The sequence below is a fragment of the Acanthochromis polyacanthus genome, chromosome 12 (genome assembly GCF_021347895.1).
Source record: "Acanthochromis polyacanthus isolate Apoly-LR-REF ecotype Palm Island chromosome 12, KAUST_Apoly_ChrSc, whole genome shotgun sequence".
In the NCBI taxonomy this organism is placed as follows: Eukaryota; Metazoa; Chordata; class Actinopteri; family Pomacentridae; genus Acanthochromis; species Acanthochromis polyacanthus.
Window position 1 is genome coordinate 35,271,902 of NC_067124.1, and position 19,170 is coordinate 35,291,071.

General features: G+C 39.8%; 1 protein-coding gene across 1 annotated transcript; it reads right to left on the reverse strand.

Annotated features, from left to right (window-relative positions):
• Positions 1–7,011: 7,011 nt before the first annotated feature.
• tbrg4 (transforming growth factor beta regulator 4) lies at positions 7,012–17,526 on the reverse strand. Its single transcript, XM_022196742.2, has 11 exons — positions 17,395–17,526; positions 15,075–15,584; positions 14,658–14,978; positions 13,812–13,986; positions 12,393–12,550; positions 12,187–12,297; positions 11,954–12,098; positions 9,395–9,637; positions 9,159–9,270; positions 8,083–8,197; positions 7,012–7,597 (listed from the first exon to the last, which is right to left on the reverse strand). The coding sequence occupies exons 2-11, from the start codon at positions 15,495–15,497 to the stop codon at positions 7,496–7,498; spliced, it is 1,905 nt and encodes a 634-aa protein (XP_022052434.2). The 5' UTR covers positions 15,498–15,584; positions 17,395–17,526; the 3' UTR covers positions 7,012–7,495.
• Between the last annotated feature and the right edge of the window lie 1,644 nt (positions 17,527–19,170).

A 19,170-nucleotide genomic window follows, 5' to 3' on the forward strand; every position in this document is an offset into this window, starting at 1 on the left:
CAGTTCCTGCTTTCCTCCCTCCCTCCTCCCATCCTCCCTCTATCTCTCGCCCTCTTTTTCACCCCCCTCCGTTCGCTCCCAGCCAAGCCATGACTGGATTGTGGGAGATGATGTCAGCAGATTTCTGCCGAGCTCTCAGTGCTGCCGCCAACCTTGAAGGAAAGGACCAGTACTGCAAAAACAAGAGGGAGATGATGGGAAAGAAGAGAGGGGATTCTAGGAAAACAAAACAGATTGGGGGAAACTGAAACACAGAGAATCAGAAAGGGCAGAAGTGAAAGCGAAAAGTGAGCTGCTAATTAGACCTCCCTGTCTCCTGCTCTTATTACATCCTGCAGGATTCAGCAAGGAGAGGTTTCCCCAGAAGGCAGCCGGAGCATCTGTTTCTGCCTCCATCTTCAGCCCTCAACCTTGTTTGGCTCATTTTCAGACAAAGGGGTGATTTAAAGTGCATTACACAGTTTAAGACAAACAACAGAACGACATTCAAGAACAAAGGCAACAAAAATCAGCATTGGATAAATGAGATTTTTTGCAGAAAAAAATTTAAAAATGTTTTTCAAGTTTTTACCTGTACAGATAGTCAATGTTTTGTGAAATTAACAGAAAATTATTTAAAAAATAAAAATACAGAAAAATATATGTATTTATATGGTAACACCTAAAAATGCAGGCCAAAGCTCTGAATAATGTTCACTTTAAAAATCTGTATTTTTACAAATTGTATTTCGTTCTTTTACAAGATTTAGTCACAAAATTACATCATATTTACAGTATTTAGATCAGCAAAAAATGCTGTTATGTTACAGATATTTAACATTATTTGTTAAATTTATTTTGTTATTTATTACAATTAAATTGAATTTTTTGAAATCAAGATTATATGTTATTTTACAGTTTTATTCACGCTTAAAAAATTAAAGAATCAGGCCAAAGCATACATCATATCAACATCTAAAATCTGTATTTTTAATAAATAGAATTAATAATCAAAGAACAGAATGTTGGTCTGCCAATAATTTTGTGTTTCTTTTGTAGAGAGTCATAAAAGTCCAGGAGTAGTGGCAGTGTCAAGGTGTGTCACTTTAATGCTAAGCTATGTTTACTGTGTTTAGTAGATTATTGTGCTGGCCTGCAGAATCATCTTTTTAGTGCTGCAGGCATTTACAGTTTGCAATGTAACTAATAGTAATTTGGGTGTTTTTCTGATGGAAAATTGGTGAATTACATATGTAGTTATCCACTAATAAAACACTCCCAACTGCTGCAGCAAAACACTTAAGCTTTGTAGCCTCTTTTATACAATTGTTGTGTAGGGCCCTTATTGTAATAAATAAACAAATAAACCAGTCAGTTATGGCATATTGACCCAATGAGAGGATTAGCTGCCTTTGTTTATATCAAATACTTAGTTAGGTGACTCATAAATAAATCGGAATGTCATCTGCATGTGGTGTGATTTCACTTAGAGGAAGCATGTTTAGGCAAATAATAAGTGGCCCAAGAATCAAACTTGAACTCCAAGTGTTAGTCTTAGATATCAGGACTGTAAAACATCATCTAATGCACTTTTGCAAACATTTATAGTCCATAGTAAAATGCTGCACCAAGGGAGTCTCCAAGAGTTGCACGCAAAAACTTTGGTTTCATGTTTAAAACCATCCATCCATCTATTCTCTATATACCGCTTTATCCTCACTAGGGTCGCGGGGGGTGCTGGAGTCTATCCCAGCTGACTCGGGCGAAGGCAGGGGACACCCTGGACAGGTCGCCAGTCTGTCACAGGGCTACATACACAGACAAACAATCACAAGCACATTCACACCTACGGGCAATTCAGAGTAACCAATTAACCTCAGCATATTTTTGGACTGTGGGAGGAAGCCGGAGTACCCGGAGAAAACCCACGCATGCACAGGGAGAACATGAAAACTCCATGCAGAAAGATCCCAGTCCGAGGCCGGGACTCGAACCAGGGATCGTCTTGCTGCAAGGCGAAAGTGCTAACCACTATATCACTGTGCAGCCCCTGTTTAAACCCAAAGGTTGCTAGTTATCTGATGTCCATAGATTAATACAGGTCCAGACAACATTTTGCTTACTAGCATGACCATCATTAAAAATAGCCTAGGGGACAAGAGGTGCTGTTTTATTACATCCATAGTGTATAATTTCAGAAATGAAAGGAAAGTCTCCTACAAGCAGCGGGAAGCAACAAACTGAACTTTAGCTCCCATTAAAGTTTTGACACTTGACCTAAAACTGATGTTTGACCTCAGTAAAAATTCAGGAAATGTAATTTAACACGTTAATCTGCACAGTTTTAGCACCAGCAGTAAAGATAAGGCGTCGAGACAGCAGGTGGCTCAATTAAAATGTCTCACCACATCCTCCAGAGTTTTCGTACCGTTTGCATTGAATGTCCCGTCAAGCCAAATCGCTCCTACAAGGTGACAGCAGTGCCCTGGTTTCACTGATTGACGTGAAACAATTCAAAGCCAATTTGATATTTTTTCTTTAAAAAAAATGCAAAATCATTACACTATCACAGACAGGAAGTCAGTGGGTGACTGTGTTGCAGGATTAGTCAGCTTCCCAACGGTGGTAAACAATTCAAAAATATGAATTCCTGTTAATGGTGACAGGAAACCAGGCTTGTCCAGCAGAATTAACTGGAAATACAAAACCCCTTTTCAAATATGTGAATCTGGAGATGACTTTGTTTTTCTTTTTGCTCTCAGCTTTCCTGCATTCTCTGCCTTATGACAGTTGGCCTGCTGTGTACTTTCTACTCAACTGAGATTTTTTGTTTTGTTTTGTTTTCCTTTTCTGGTGCAATGGAGTGCAATCCTAGCTTACTGATGTAGATATGAATTCCACGAAACGGTATTTACAATCTACCTTTTCTGACAGAAACTGATCTGATTTGTTTAACAAGACATACCAAAATGGTAAATGATCTGTATTTATATAGCGCTTTTACTACACCTGCAAGGTACCCAAAGCGCTTTACAAGATCTTAAAAAGCAGCACACATACTAGCAATGCAGTGTGTGGGGCCTTTTACATTGCCAAAACAGATCAAATGGCCACTGAAGTGCTTCACGGTTTGATCTTTTAGGAATAGCACAGCGAACGCTGAAATTGCCAGTCGTTATAAGCGACTTAAAATCAGCTGAGATTGAAGAGGAAGCAGCTCGTTGAAGCTGACCTCCTCCCTGGAGGTTCTGTAAATCATTAACAACATCTCTGCCGCAGTTTTTCTTCACTTTTATAGACAAGTAAAAGGAAAATAGATGGAAATAGAAAGAGAAAGAGGGGGCGGCAGCACTGAGCCAAATGATCAGCAGCGGTAGTTTCCATGGCAACCCAAAACTTCCCATGACAGCGTGCCAGCTCAGCAGAAGTGATTGCTCTTTTTACTGGACAACAGCCTCCATGCAACACAGTTGACCTCATCAAAGAAAGTCACTGATGAAGTAAGGGATTGACAGGAAAAAAGGTACTTTCCACATAATCCTCTGGGATTGAGGGTTTTATGTCTACAGCAGCGCAGTTTTTACAAATATTGTTTCACATTTACAGTTGTGAACAAAAGTTTCCATACACTTGTAAAGACCATATGTATCCTGGCGGTCTTGAGTTTCCAGGGATTCCTATTCCTACTCTAAATTTTGTACAATCGGATCATTGACACAGATGCATTTTGGTTCTTTTGGGTCTTCTGGAAATATGACAAACTCTGCTGGGTCAAAAATATACATACAGCAATGCTAATATTTGTTTAAGTGTCTTTTGGTCATTTTTACCTCAGCTAGGGCTTTTGGTAGCCATCTACAACTTCTGGTTGTATCTTTGACTCCTCTTGACAGAATCGGTACGGCTGTAATCAACTAAACTTGTTGTCTTTCTGACACAGACTTATTTCCTCATCACAGTCCACAGGTTCTTGATGGCATTTGAGTCAGTAAATTTAATAAACCAGTCAAACCAGTCTTTACCACTTTTGTTGTGTGTTTGGGGTCATTGTCTGTTTGGAACACCCAAATGCACCCAAGATCCAACCTTCTGGCTGATACTTTTTTGGTTTTCCTGAAGAATATGGAAGCAATCCTCCTTTTTCAGTATTCCATTTGCATTGTGTACAGCACCAGTTCCACAGAGCATAACACTGCCACCACCATGCTTGACTATATGTTTGGTGTTATTGAGGTTAAAGGCATCACTTTCTCTCCTCTGAACATATTTCTGGTCATTGTGGCAAAATAGCTCAATTTTTGTTTCATCTGACAACAGAAAAAACTTTTTTGGTGACAAAGATAGAAAAGTCAGAATCACAGGAGTCACTGGAAGTTCAAGACTGCCATGATATACATGGTCTGTACAAGTAGCTGGAAACTTTTGCTCTGAACTGCAAAACCAGTTTATTTGATGTATTGGGCAGCAACAGATCTTCACTGCTTACTTTATTAAGATGTGCTACTGTCCACATTATCTTTTCATTAGTCTTAGCTGAACACAACACCTTCACACTGTTGACCCATGACCAAGTAGTTCAATACTGGAAGTGCTAGCAGGGCTGTTTGTCAACAGTCCATCAATCGATCCGCTAATCCCTGACCATCGAGGAGATGCGGTCGGCACTCTGCAGTGGATCATGTGATGGTTTACCAGAGTGACATTTCATTTTTATGTTTGCTTCTTCCTGTTGCCTCATTTGCCACCGTGGCTTTATACGTACGAAACCCTCTCTCTCTCGGGTTTTTAAGACATTTTCTCTCCTCTGCTCTAGCTTGCATTTGTCAGTCTTCCTCCTGCCACAGCAGCCTCTGATGACTGAGTGCTGCTGCCCGTCGTCTTGTGTAAGCAGTTTCAGGTCAGCAAAGTGTCTCTGAATCTTGCCCTCACTGTTTCCTCCGTGCTTTTAGCCAACACGCACAATAAAACACACGGAGACAGATGGAATCTAAAAATAGCCACTCTGGTTTAAGAAAGATTTGCAAATTCACCCAATCTTGCTATAAGCAGTGATTCTAACACCTCTTATATCACATTGCAAACCAAAGCTGACGTGATAAAAAGGGATAAATTATGTGTTTAAGCACCCAGTGAACACAACAACAAATTTGTTGTGATTTTTATTAGCGAAGCTGTGAGAGGCCTCCTCCTCAACCCTGCTCTATGTTGATTCAGTAATTATGTGCTAATAATACTGTTGTACTCACACACAGCAGTATGCTGAGAGATGTGCGAACTGGCTGTTAGATGTGAAATTAAGCATCTTGCGTCAGAATATCACACAAAACAGGACTGCACACGCCCAGAGAAAATACAACATGCAGCATATGGTACACTGCTGTGTAATATCAAAGAGATGTAAATTAAATCCAAATTGTGTCAAATTACAGTAACTGTCTCAGGTTAAGTTGAACAGTAAAATGAGAACCTAAAAGTTTAGATTTACTATATTAAAAATATAGAGCCCATAGTAGGAAGTCAATACAACAGATGCCAGATCATCTTTTATTACTGAGTTTTGAATCTTTGAATTTTTAAGTGCTTCTTGACCACCTTTATTTTTGATGAGGACAGATCTCTGGACAGATGTTCTGCAATTCTATTTTTTTTTTCTGGGGGCATTATGATGTTCTGCTTTTTTTCCTTGAAATACCTCAAAGGTAATGTGAGTGTGATTGTGTGTCTGTATATGTAGCCCTGTGACAGACTGGCGACCTGTCCAGGGTGTCCCCTGCCTTCGCCCGAGTCAGCTGGGATAGGCTCCAGCACCCCCCGGGACCCTAGTGAGGATAAAGCGGTATATAGAGGACGGATGGATGGATACCTCAAAGGTGCTCTGTTGGATTCAAGTCAGACCATACACTCATCCAGGTCACAAGCTTCCCTTTTTTTTCTGTACAAACTCTTGTGTAATTTTATGCTTTGGATTATTAATATGCTAGAATATTCCTCTTATTCAAGCTTCTCCAGACTGGGATTCATCTTGTCAGCTAGTATTTTGGTTTATCCACAGATATTCATGTATAAATATTGTCTCCCAACACCTTTTGCTCTCATGCAGCCCCACATCATCACACTCCTAACTCCGTGCTTCTCTGTCAGGACTATGCATTCACTGTGGTAGTTCTGATCACATTCATACCAAACATGCTGGACTCCATCTGAGCCAAACAAATGCATCTTCATCCGACCAAAGAATGGGCTCTTAATATTCATCAGGCTTCTTTTCATATACTTGAGTTTACAGGGGCACTTATCTTGTAGTTTTGTGCCAAAGAATAAGCAACCTCTATGGAGGATGATGTTATGAAGTGTCCTTCAGACTGTCTGAGCTTCACAGAAACTCTGATTTCTATTGATAACCCCTGTACCAAGTCTAAAGCAGCTGCCCAACTGTTTTTCGGAGCGAGATTGGAAAGTTACTGGACTGCCTGTGGTGTCATTTTAGGATGTCTACTGCAGCTCTGATTAGCAGTACACTGGCCCCTATTATACCTCCTGATTACTGCTGTAACTGTGTTTCACTGATTTTTATGTCGCTTACTGATCTTCCTGTATTCTTTTTCTTATTTGTGGAGTCTCATAGCATGATTTTTCATTTCCTCTAGCAAATGTTTTTCATGAGGAGCCATGATGCAGACATGCAGACAGATAAAGTTCTGCTATTCGTAGCTTATTTTACAGCCATGTTCATGCAGGTCCACTCAGTTTGGTTTCAGTGATCACAGGCGTTTTACTTTTGACACATCAAGTTCAACTTTGGGCTGGATTTAAAATCTAATCTTTCCACAGTATTTGTTTTGGATTGTTTATAAAAGTAGACACTCTACATTTCAGCTCAGAAATAATTCCATTATTGAGAGTTAGTACAATTTTGAATCATTTGACATTGAAGTGATGTTACATGGGGATGCACTCACTACTGCATGTGCATCATACCTGATCCTAATTCCTAAATATACCACCTCGTATGATTTTAAAAAATCCATAAAGTAACAATGGCAATAAAACAATTTATTCCATCTCAAGTTGACACACATTCACAGAGATATTTAAATTAATTCAATCTATCCACATGGTGATTTAAAGCACATTTTCCACCAAAATCCAACACAACCGCAATGCTGCTGCTTCCATGTGTCACTTGCAGATGACTTAGTCCTTGATCATATCACTTCTACAGAAGGACTTGCTGCTGTGTTTATTTCTGGCTCTCTCTGGCTCCAAAACTCTAACTCGCTGTCACCATGGAAACAGGGAAAGCCCCACATGTTGCCAAGGGAACCAGAGTGAAAATATGTTTTTTTCTTTGTTTTGTGTGTGTGTGCGTGTGTGTGTGCGTGTGATAGAGAGAGAGAGCCTTTCTGCACTGTTGCTCCGTTCTGAGTGTGAACGTGGGTGTGATGCGCGTTTTCCCTGCGGTCCCATTTGATTGGGAACAACTCTGATTTAGCTGAGCTTGCAAACGCCGCACAGTTCACTTGGCCATGTCCTCGGCCACCGCCTTCCCCATTTTGTCCTTCAGGTAGGCCAACTTCTGCCTGTAAGTCTTCAGCTCCAGCCACTCGTAGTACGGCACCTGGAAGATAACAAAAAGGATGTATTTCAAAGCATTTCATAACAAGAACCCATTTCTTCCAGTATATTCAGACACATCAAAGACACAGTGGCTCAGTTATTACATCCTGCAAACCTGAGAGAAAAATGATGCTACTACTGGCTAAGGAGATTGTCCTAGATGAGAGAAAGATGAAGCTTGGATTGGCCTAGATGAGGCAGAGCTGCTACTCCAGCTCTATTTATACCACAGACTGCAGCGGGACCCACCTGACTCTCAGCTCAAAGTATCTGGTCCATTGTTTGCTTGGACTTCGCCTGTCAGATACAGAAGCAGCAGCAGCTCCTCTGATTCTATTCACTGAACTTACAACTACGGCAACAAACCACAGCAAATCCCTCTTTCAGTTGGCTTTAGTGTGTGTGTGTGCAATGAAAGAACTGATCCAGGGGCTCAGTTCAGCACTGCTATAAATCTGTTTCATCCCAACTCCAGCCTCTTCTTACCTCCACTGTGATGAAACCGGCCAACTGAAGATGCCGCTTCATCATGACAAAGCGTCCCAGAAGGTCTTTACTCTTGGAGCCAAAGTTTGGAAACTCCCAAGCCAAGAAAGCTAGCCTAAAGGAAGATAAAGATGAGTGGAAAAGAGGGCAAAATGAGTTTAGACAACGAGAGCACAAGAAAAACTGTTGCAACATTCAGAAGGCAAGAATTCGTCGGCGGGTTCGAAAGGCATATTATTCTTTAAACATTTGTCAAAATAAAAGCATTTATCAGAACTAGAAACAGTAAAAAAGGAAAATAATTGTTGGATTTCTAACTTCCTAAATGGTCCATGAGCTACTAATCTGTGATGTGTTGTTGCATTGGAAAAACTATCCAAAACAATACCTAAAATTACGGATATTTAAAAACAAAAAACATTTAATTTTACATTTAAAAATCTAACAATTTGTTAAAACCACATTCTATAAAAAACAAAAAATTCTGTGTTCCTCAATGCAACTGGTAATCTACAAATAACTCAGCTGTGACCAAGAGTCACATGACAAAAATTCTGTGAATATTTGGTCAATATTTGGTCGTTTGAATCATCTATTGTGAGCTGAACCAACATATTATTTACACTATTGATAACAACTGTAGGTTCTTTGAAAAATACTGTACATGTTGATTTTCTCTTTTTAATATTTTTGTAAAAAAAAAAAAAAAACACCGGAAAATTTTTTTTTAAAAACTCAATATTTGTTTTCTCCCTTTTGAAAATATTTTTGTAAAAAAAAAAAAGAAAAAAATCCAAAAAACTCAACTTTCGTTCTCTCTCGCTCTTTCTCTCTCTCTCTTTTTTTTTTTTTTTTAAAGATTTCTGCCATTATAACTGTCACACTGCATTAAGGACATTTCTGGGTTCAGTCTTTGTCTAGTCGTGGTCGTGCTGTTTCCATAGCGGTGCAGGACTTTATATTGCAGTGTAAAATGAGCCCACAGTGGGTAAAAATATGACAGGAGCAAATAAAAAAGCCCAGAAACAGCTTGGGGTTAACAACTGAAACCTCCATGATTCATCTCCGTGACTCACCGGCGTGCACCTGCAGGTAAAGCCTGGTCTCCTCCTCCGCTCGGCAGATGAGGGGCTTTCAGCAGAGAAATGTCCACCGGTTTGTTGTCACAATCCACGACCAGCTCACCATCTGAATTACAAAGGGCGGTTGTAAAAACGCTGTTAAGTATTTCAGAGGTAAAATCCTGCAACAATCCAGTAATAAAAGGATGATAGGACATGATAATATGCCTGTGATCTGATGGTTTGTTTACCAATAGTCCATCCATATACAGTGTCAACACCAGTGCGAAGGGCCTCTGTCTTCCCATCTACTAAACTCTGTAAGGTTTCTCTTAAACTGCTCTGGAGGACAGACAGAGTGGAGCTGCTGGTCTGGACACACGGAACACTGAGGGAGGATCCAGGATCTGAGGAGCCTGGATGCTCTAAGTGGAGAGTAGCAGCAACCTGCAGGAGCTTCAGCCTGTAGTTCTCTACTTGGGCCGGAGTTCCCTCTGTGAGACAGAAAAGACGACACAGAAAGCAGAAGCAGTTTTTAAAGTCATGCCAATAATGTTTCAGCCATCAAAATGTGCATGCCAGAGCTGTGATGTATTGGTGCTGCACTGCCACCTGCTGAGCTACAGCAGAATGTTGGTTCCAGAGATGTGAGATATACCACAGCACTTCAGTATGTTTACACAGCTGAGCTCAAAACTACTCATACCCATGCAATATTTGGATTTTCTCAGCCAGAACATGTTTGTTGTGGCTGAAAAGGACAAACACATGTGACAGGAAGACACTGTGTTTGGATATTAACGATAAATTTGATCTATTTATGTAGTTTTAATACAGTGTTACTAACATATGTCCAACATTATTCATCTCTCTGCCAATTTTTGATTTATTATGAATTTTTGTTTGATCAATGAGTTTCTTTTAGCTTTAAATGACAAACAAGTGATAGCAGGGCGTTGTGTGTCAAATTAAGTGTTTTTTGTTACTAATATGTCCAACGTTAATCAGTCCCATGTCAAAATCTGATTTGCAATGATTTTCTATTGTGGTTTTCTGGCTGGAAACGATGTAAACAAGTGACAAGACACTGTAAGATACTGTGGTAGAGATGACAATGATGAACTGTACCTATGTTATTTGTTTTGTTTTTACTAAAAATGCCATGCCCAAATTTATTCTTGACTTGAAAGTGCTGCAGATCCAAATTCCAAAAGTGCATGTATATGAGTCACATGATTAAAGTACCATCTACTCTGCCTGATGCAGAACGTGTGTGTGACCTACTCATTTAAATTTACCAAAGTAAAGTTCCAGTGTCTTCAATGGACATCACTTTGAACATTTGCTTTACATTTTCTTAGATTTTCTTCAATTATTAATGTATTGTTATCAAAACAGTTAGAACAGTGACCCCAATTTGGACACAAAAGACACACTTATGAATGCACAAGTTTCTTTGCACAACAAAGCGTCCACGCATTTGGCTTTTATTGTAAAGAAAAGGTCACCCAAACGACAGATGCAGAGGTTTAGAAAAGACCAAAAGTATTTGGACACCAAGTAGCGACTTTATTTACACTGTTTCGGTATTTAGTTTGCAGAACTGCTGGATGGCATCTGGATATGTAATCACTACCAGGAATCACCTAACAACAGAGTGAATGTTTTCTCCGTGTTTCACTCAATAAAGCTTTGAGTTCTTCCACAGTAGAACATCTGTAAAGGAATCAGGGCTGTCAGAGGTCAACAGGAAGACTTTGATTTTCTGCTGAGCAAAATGTTCTTCAACACGTTTGATAAGCTTTAAATCATTATCCTGCTGACAGGTTTACTTCAGCGACTTGAGCAGTTTTTGGCTCATTTCTTCAAGTTTACGTCCAAATTCCTCTGTGCGCTTCATTTCATCCCTAAGTACAAGTCCACCTCCTCCTCACCCAGAAATATCACATCTCCAAAAGCTGCTCCCTTTCTGTGCTCGTTCTTCTGTTTTATCCTTTGAGCTCGTGACCGTTTCCCGCTGCATCCCTCTCTCCCTCTGTACAGACACTTGTTGATCCTCTCTGGAATGATCCGAGAGCCGAGTTGTTTCCGGTAATTCTCACTCATCTCTGCACAGATCTTTGCTGCTGTTTCTCGTCTGTTTTACTTAATTTCACTCACAATTATGCGCTCCAATCTGCTGCTGGTCTTTCTGGCTCTGCCTGAGCGCCATCTGTTCTCAGTCACAAGTCCTCAATTTTTTAACTTTTTGACAATATGCCCAAATCTAGCGGATGGGAGAAGGAGACTTTTGCTGATTTGATGGCTAGAGTGGCCTTCTGTGTGCAAATAAATGGTACTTATCAGCTCATTTTACTCTTCTTTTCCATTTTTCCAGTTGCTTTCTAACTACTTACTCTTAGATTTGACATTTTTGGTGCATTAAATAGCATAAACTGTTAAATATCCAAACTGGCCATCTATTTCCTGCTCAGACCAACATTCTACCAGCTACAAACTGGGTCAAATATTGGTTTATAATCAATTTTAAGGTTGACATCAACTGATATTGTTGCTCTGGCCTGATTGGTTGCACTGCTATTTCTGTTTTGAGACACTTTAAGGTGGCTTTTTGAACTACTTTCTCTGGCTTTTCTCAGTTTCCAGAAGCAGGTGTTTTACTTTAAGTTCCCGCTGAACTGCTGACACTTTAAGAAGAACTTGATCTATGAAGTAATGTGTGCGAACTCACCCACAAAGTGTTCTTCTATTCATCAAAAACAGGAAAGCAGGATTAAATAAAAAAAAAAGCACGCCGCTATGTGTCTTACCTGACAGTTTGCTAACATGGTTTGGTTGCAGAAGGGCGATGAGGTAGTGGGGTTTGGCCTGCTGCAGCACGCACAGCGACCAAACCACATCTGTCTGAAGGAAAGCGTCCAGACCTGACAGAGATTCCTCCAGCGCAAGGTGAACCTTTACGGAAAACAGAGAATGCATTTAAAAGGCGAGAAGTAGAACCGGCTGTGCACAGTAAACAAACAGCCTTTGACGTCACTGGTACCTTGCTGTAGATTTCTTCTCCTTTGCTGGGCTGGAAATCAAGTCTGGCAAAAGTCATGAGCAGATTACAGAGCTGCAGAGTGCTGTACTTCTGGTGGTTTGTTGTGTAGTGCTGGTGAAGACATGGAAAGACACAGAGTTACTAAAGACGAAAGATGAATTCAAAGTTGAAGGTGTGAGGCTACAAAGGAAGTGTGTGCTACTGACCTCAGCAAAGGCCTCAAACAGACGGATGTGGAGCCATTTAAGGAATCCCAGTGACTTTGCACAGCGTGTGACGTCTGCAGGGCTGAGGTCAGGAACTCTGGGTATCAACTCCAAGGCAATCCGTTGAAATACTTGAGAATGGTTGAAATTCAGCTTCCCTACAGAAGGACAAAGATTAAGATGGTACTGTTAGTATTAGGGATGTAGTATTTGGAAAATTCCCCACTTAGATTTACTGACAGATAATGCACTTTGATTTTAAATATTTCTTATTAATATTTTTTAAGTCAAGCATCACTTTAACAACCACTGTGCAATAAAAAAACATTAAATACCAAAAAGGACAAACTGACACAAACAGATTGAACCTCTGACTTCCAGCCATGTTTCAATGTGCCTGTCACATGTTTTCCATACAGTGGGTTCATTTATTTTATTTTATTGGTTCTTATTTCTTTCATTTACCTCCCATATTGTATACATCTGGCCTCCTTTGCATATGTTGTCATTTTAAATATTGTTTTGTTATACATGTACATTTGATTTTATTATTTAATGTTGATATTTTATTTCTTATTGCTTGTTATTAATGCACCATCCAGCGGAAGCTATTTATATTTTCGTCATGCCGCCATGTATGATGACAATAAATTCTATTCTGTTGTATTTTTCACTGCAATATAAAGTCCTACATCTCTATGGAAACAGCACAACCATTACTATAAGCAGAAAGAACTCAAATATATCTTTTGTGCAATGTAACAAAGCTATAATGCAAGAAAAAGCATTAAAAAACAAAAAGAAAAAAATTACAGCTGAATTTCTTTGATTATGTATTTCTAAAAATTGAAAAAAAATGTAATCAACATGTCTAAAAATTTTCCAAATATATACTGGAAAATGGGATTGCTCTGTATAATATAGGGATTTTAGAGTTTGAATTTGTTTCTATGTATGTGTGCACAGGCTGCAGTTCAGCTGAAAAGTTGGTGATTTTTTGTCTTATGACTTTTGCTCACAGCTCAGTCACTCATGGCTTCTAAATTGTGCCTTGGAACACTGAATTCTGGGTTTTTACAGAATCTGGATGGTCCACATGAAGCATTTTTGGCAAATTTGTTAACGAGACATGTAGAACACCGTGACTTTTCAAAAAATATCAACACTTTAAGCTTAAATTTGGTTAATTTTCCTGATGAAACCAAATCACCCTACATGACCATCACAAAATTGCAAACCTGACAATTCTCTCCCTTCTCTTTTCCGCTTCTTGTTCTGATAAATGGTAAAATTCTAGCAGGTTTGGGGTTCAGAGGGTTAAAAACTTCTACATAATAAAACTTACAATGATTCAACAAACGGCCCCTGTTTAATTACCACTATTATCAGTGGACATCTTAGGATTTAGAGTCTTCTTACCGTATGCGAAGGCCATGTCCATTATCAGTGGGGTGGTGAACTCTGACGAAGATTTCTGCAGCAGGTGGTAGGACAAAGCTCTGAGCAGCGGGACGCTTCTGCGATTCTGAGCAGTCAAAGATACGCAGACTTTGCGGATATCTTCCGCTGAAAAACTCTCTGCGAGCTCCAGAGCCTGAAACAGAGACAGGCAGAAGGTGATCAGCTTGGTTTGGGAATTCAGACGAGTTGTAGCAACATTTGGTAGCACTCAGATAGTTCTGGTATCGTCATGTTTCCTAACTTTGTTGGTATTCATGCAATTTATTAACTTTTCTTCACTTTCAACTGGGCTGCAATTCCAGACACGATATTTCTGATATGTTTTAGACTGTACACTTTTGAGTATTTGCAGAAAAATAATACCTTTTTCCAAGTATATGCTCATATTTTATACTCTCAAACACATGAGATTTCTCCTTTATCATGGCAGTGCAAGCAAATTAGCTCTGCAGAAAAAATAAAGCTTAACACACACACACACACATATATATATATATATATATATATATATATATGTGGTGATTTGTAGAGCTGCAATGTCAAACAGTAAATTAATCACTAACTGTTCTGATAATAAAATAATCAGTTCAAACAAGAAAAATGTCAAAATTCTATCATTTCAGCCTCTTATGTTGGAATATTTTTGGGTTGTGGACAACACTAGACATGTGAGGACATCCTCTTGACTTTAGGAAACACTGACTGACAGTTTTCACCATTTCTGACATTTTAAAAACCAAAGAGCAAATCAATTAATTGAGAAAATAATCAACAGATTTGATGTTGATGCTTTAACTCTGATACCTTGTCTTCAAGTTTGTCCATCAACGTGGGCGTTAGGCGTCCTCCTCTGGATATCAGCGCAGTGACAGTTTTAACGTCGGTGATTTCAGTCCAGCGCAGTTCCAGCTGTTTCAACGCAGAGTTCACTAACGCCACGTCCTGCTTTCCTTTCCTGTAGGCTCCCCAGTCCACCACGTAGCCCAGCTGCTTGCTTGTGAGTCTGCGGACTCTCCACAGGACCTCGTTGTGCACAGAACTGAGCACAGGATCTGTGGGAGGAACGCCTATAATCCAGAGACTTTTAAGCACAGACACCAGATTGCTGTTCCACACTGAAGACACCTGGAGGAAAAATAAATACAGAAATGAAGCTCGTGGACAAGATGTTAACTATCCCACAACACCATAGACCAACTCAGCCTCATCTGGCTTCCTCACCTGCCGACATAAGACCTTCATCATGTTCTGCAGCCTTGAATCCTTCGTCAGCTCTGGTCCGTGTTGGTTGAACTTCCCCATTGTCTTCAGCACCAGCTGAGTCCACTTCATCAGGGCGTTGGCGGCTTGATTTCCATTCCCCCCATTCGCTGCCCAGGCTGCCAGGATGTCCTCTGGTGCCTCTGCCTTTTCCACCAGACTGTCCAGCTCTGTGCGCACAGGTAAAATTGCATCGTTGTCTTCTTTGAGGTTTGCGTCACACATTAGCCTCTCTGTGACCCATGGCCAGCCCTTGGCCCTCTGCAGCTCTGCAGGTCCAGCTACAAGTGGAGGAAGGCGGGCGGCAGCGGCGGCAGCAGCCGGAGCCTGAGAGGAGGCCCTGAAGAGCAGGCGGGCGTATCTGCACAGGAGGCGGCTGGCCATCGGGTCGGAGAGACAAGGTAGACGCCACAGCGAGGAAAAGAAAGAGGAGGTTTCTCACAACTTAGGTGTCACCATCCCACATCCAACCTACGGAGGTAGAGGTACAGTTGAGAGGTTTAGGAAACATCTGAAGAATCAGATGAGGCCTGTCGAATAATCGCTGTTGTGTTTATCAAATACTTAAACCATATTTCATCCACTACTTCTGATCCTTTCTTTTTTCCCAGATTTAAAAAAGTTAATTTATGCACTAATCACCACCTTATTCAAGCACTTTAACACACTTTACTCCACTAACAGTGAGGAAAACATTCATAGGTTTCAATTAATCCAAAACACTGCTGCTCGAATTTTAATTCATTTCAGTAAAGTAAGCTCAATATTCCAGTTTTTGCTGGACTTAACTAGTTACCTGCTGAATTAATTTTATTACTTGTCTTTAAAGTTTTACTGGCCAAGTGTAAAGCTACATTTGAGACCTTTTACCTCCTTATGAGTCTGATTACTGTTTTGACATCTTCAAACCGGAACTTTTTGAGTAGGCCTGACTAAAATGCAAAAAATTATATTGTGATAAATGCAACAGATATTGGGATACAAGTCACAGCTTTTGCATGTATAATTGTTTTCCCATTGGAAAAAAAGAAAAGTAATGATGTGACTTTTGCTGCTGCCTGTATCAAACAAGTACATCTTATCACACCTGAAGAACATGATTTATTTGCCGAGGAATCTCAGGATCACAGTGCTTCATTCATAATAATTTGTTGTGGCATATTTGACCTTTAGAAGTAAAATAAATAAATAAAACATTGCAGCTGCTGTGATTTGGATATTGCACTTGTATACTGAGATTTGCAAAATACCTTCACTAATTGTTCAGCACTACTTGTAGTAGTTCTCTAGTTCTGCTTCATCTTTATAACAACAAAAATTCTCAATTACTGACACTTTATATACGTGAGGTATTTATTTATTGCATAATACACTTCAGGAACTACATTTTCTTCTCACTTCCACCTGCATCTCTTCCCATTGACTTTTTAAAAGGTTGGTCATGCAAATTACTAATAACCCTTTGAAGTGCAGTGTGGGTCAGGAGACACCCATTTTCCACTGAATTTAGGTCACTTCTGACCCATGCTGCGCATCAAAGGGATAGAAAAAAATGTAAAAACTGAAATGAGTATCGAAAACCAAGAAGAAATATCATTCCCATCCCAGTTGTCACAAAAATGGCAACTCTGGTCGATGTCAGTGGTTCTAAGACTGTTTAGTTGCACATTTTCATATAAATTTAGCTGGAAATCATCATGAACAAGACTAATTTTAAAAAGTGGTCTAGCTAGGCTGCTCTAACTGTAATATTGACATGGAACATGAAATTACCTCACTTTGATTAGTGTCAAAATTATGCAACTAAATCCTTCAATGTATCCAGATCCTAACAGCACCTCTGGTTTCATCAGCTGTGTTTAATCTCTTCTTTGTGCTGCATACTGAAGCTAAGTTTTAGAAACGCGCAGCAGGAATAAAGCACGGAGCCCTTAGATAATATGGAAATAATAAGGAAACGCTGGTTGTGTAACCGTCTGCAGGCTCTTCTCAGAGACACACAACGCTAACAATGAAACTACACGGAGTCCTGCAGTAGAGGTTGTTGTAACTCTGATTTAAATGACACGGGTGGCGTGTTGTAGAAGAAACTCGTAAACAGACAGAGTGCTGTTCCTGTCATGTAACGTTAAATCCTGACCTTGTCGTGGGGAGGAACAGACGCACAGAGACTCTGCCCACCGGCGAGGCTTCGGTTTTACAGCAACGACTTTTATTATTGAAGGCAGAACAAACACAAAACACACAAGTCCACCGACTGTCACATTAACGCATGACTTACCTTTAAATTCAGGATAACTTTGGCTGAAGCGGTTCACATGGATAGAGACGCCTGTCAGAGAGGGTCGCAGGAGAATGACGTCAAAGGACGATATCACGTGATCGGCGGACGCAGCTGTGATTGGCTAAAAACGTCGAACCCACCAGACCAGATATATAACGACGACCAAAATTACTCAAACTCATGCGGAAAAAACATAGACTGTATATATAGTGGACGTAGCATCTGGCTCCAGAATTGAAGCCAACCCAGAAGTGTCAAAAACTTGCAATATCCCGCCGTCCGCTAGGGTTGGCTCCAAAAAGCTTTTTCTCCATAGACCCCAATTCATTTTTGGAAAAAATAAAATTTGATAGACTGATTTTATACACCTCAGGATTTTTTTTCCCGTTAGTTTTCATGGTCAAAATGAGAGATCAGATGGTCGATCTTAAAATAAATCAATACTGAATTTTAAATAAATCGTTAAAGTTGGCGGAGCCAGGGGGCGTGGCTATATTTGATAGACAGCAACAGAAGCCTCTGCGGTAAAACGTGGGCGGGACAAGAGAGTCCTCAGCCAATCCTGCCCCAAGTTGCTCTCCGGTCCAGTCTGTTTGATGACGCTTTTTACGTCACTGGCACCAAAAAATCCAAAACGGCGACCAGGAAGTAGCAAAATCCGGGCTTCATTTATTTATTTTTTTCTTCCTCTAAGTTTTATTTAAGTATACAATGTATACACAAAAGTAAACATAACAGTAAACATGCCAGGGGGTATGGGGTACAGTTACGTTACATCATTGATAAATAAATGGTATTTTTCACAGATGTGCATTGTTCTTAGAGCCTTTTTGTTATTTGAGTTCTTCAGTAAATTAATGTAAGAGAGTACATCGTTGTTAAAATGGGTAAATGAGGGCCTCTGCCTACTGTACTTACATTTGTGAATAAAGAATTTTGATAGCAAAATTAAAAGGTTAATGATGTGAAACACATCTTTTTCTTGTCTAAAAAAGCAGAAAACCACATTTTCCCATTTGAGAGTGAAGTCTTTGTATAAATGTCCAGTTACAAAACAGCAGAACTTCTTCCAAAAAGCCTTGGAGTCGGAGCAGGTCCAGAAGAGATGAAGAACTGTCTCTGGGTATCCGGGCTTCATTTTCTCGGCGTTGAAACCAACGGGTGACGTCACGGTTAGTTTACGCCTGGGAAAAAATGAGCTAGAGTGGATTTTTTTATTTGACCAAATGTTTTTTTCTAGCTGGAAATGACACAGAGAAGTGGCGAAGACGGTAAAACACTGTATTAGAGATTGTAGTGATATATTTGAACTATTTGTAAATGACTCTTTTAAAAACATATTTAAGATGTAAAACAAACATGTTGCTCGGCATACTATATAATACATTTGAACACCATGTGTCTTTGTCAAAAAGCACCGAAATAAATATGTAAAAGATGTATGAGTCAACATTTAAGCCCCAAATTACCTATAGCCACACCAAATTTATTGTTCAATTATTAGTAGTACATTTTTATTTGACCAGTGGGTAAATTGTGGCAGGAAATTACATAAGTGACAAAAGACAGATGTTGTGTTTTTAAACTTGGCCCATCCTGCCAAGTTTGTTTTAGTTAAAGTTTCTACTGTAAGTTAACCTGCATTTGTATCCTTCCCTGGTATGTAAATGTTGCTGGTAATTTCTACTGTGTTCTAGACTGCTCTAATACACTATGAACTGAGAACAGCTGATGCAGTAGTTCTCTAGTCAGTTACAAGTCATGGCTAAAACC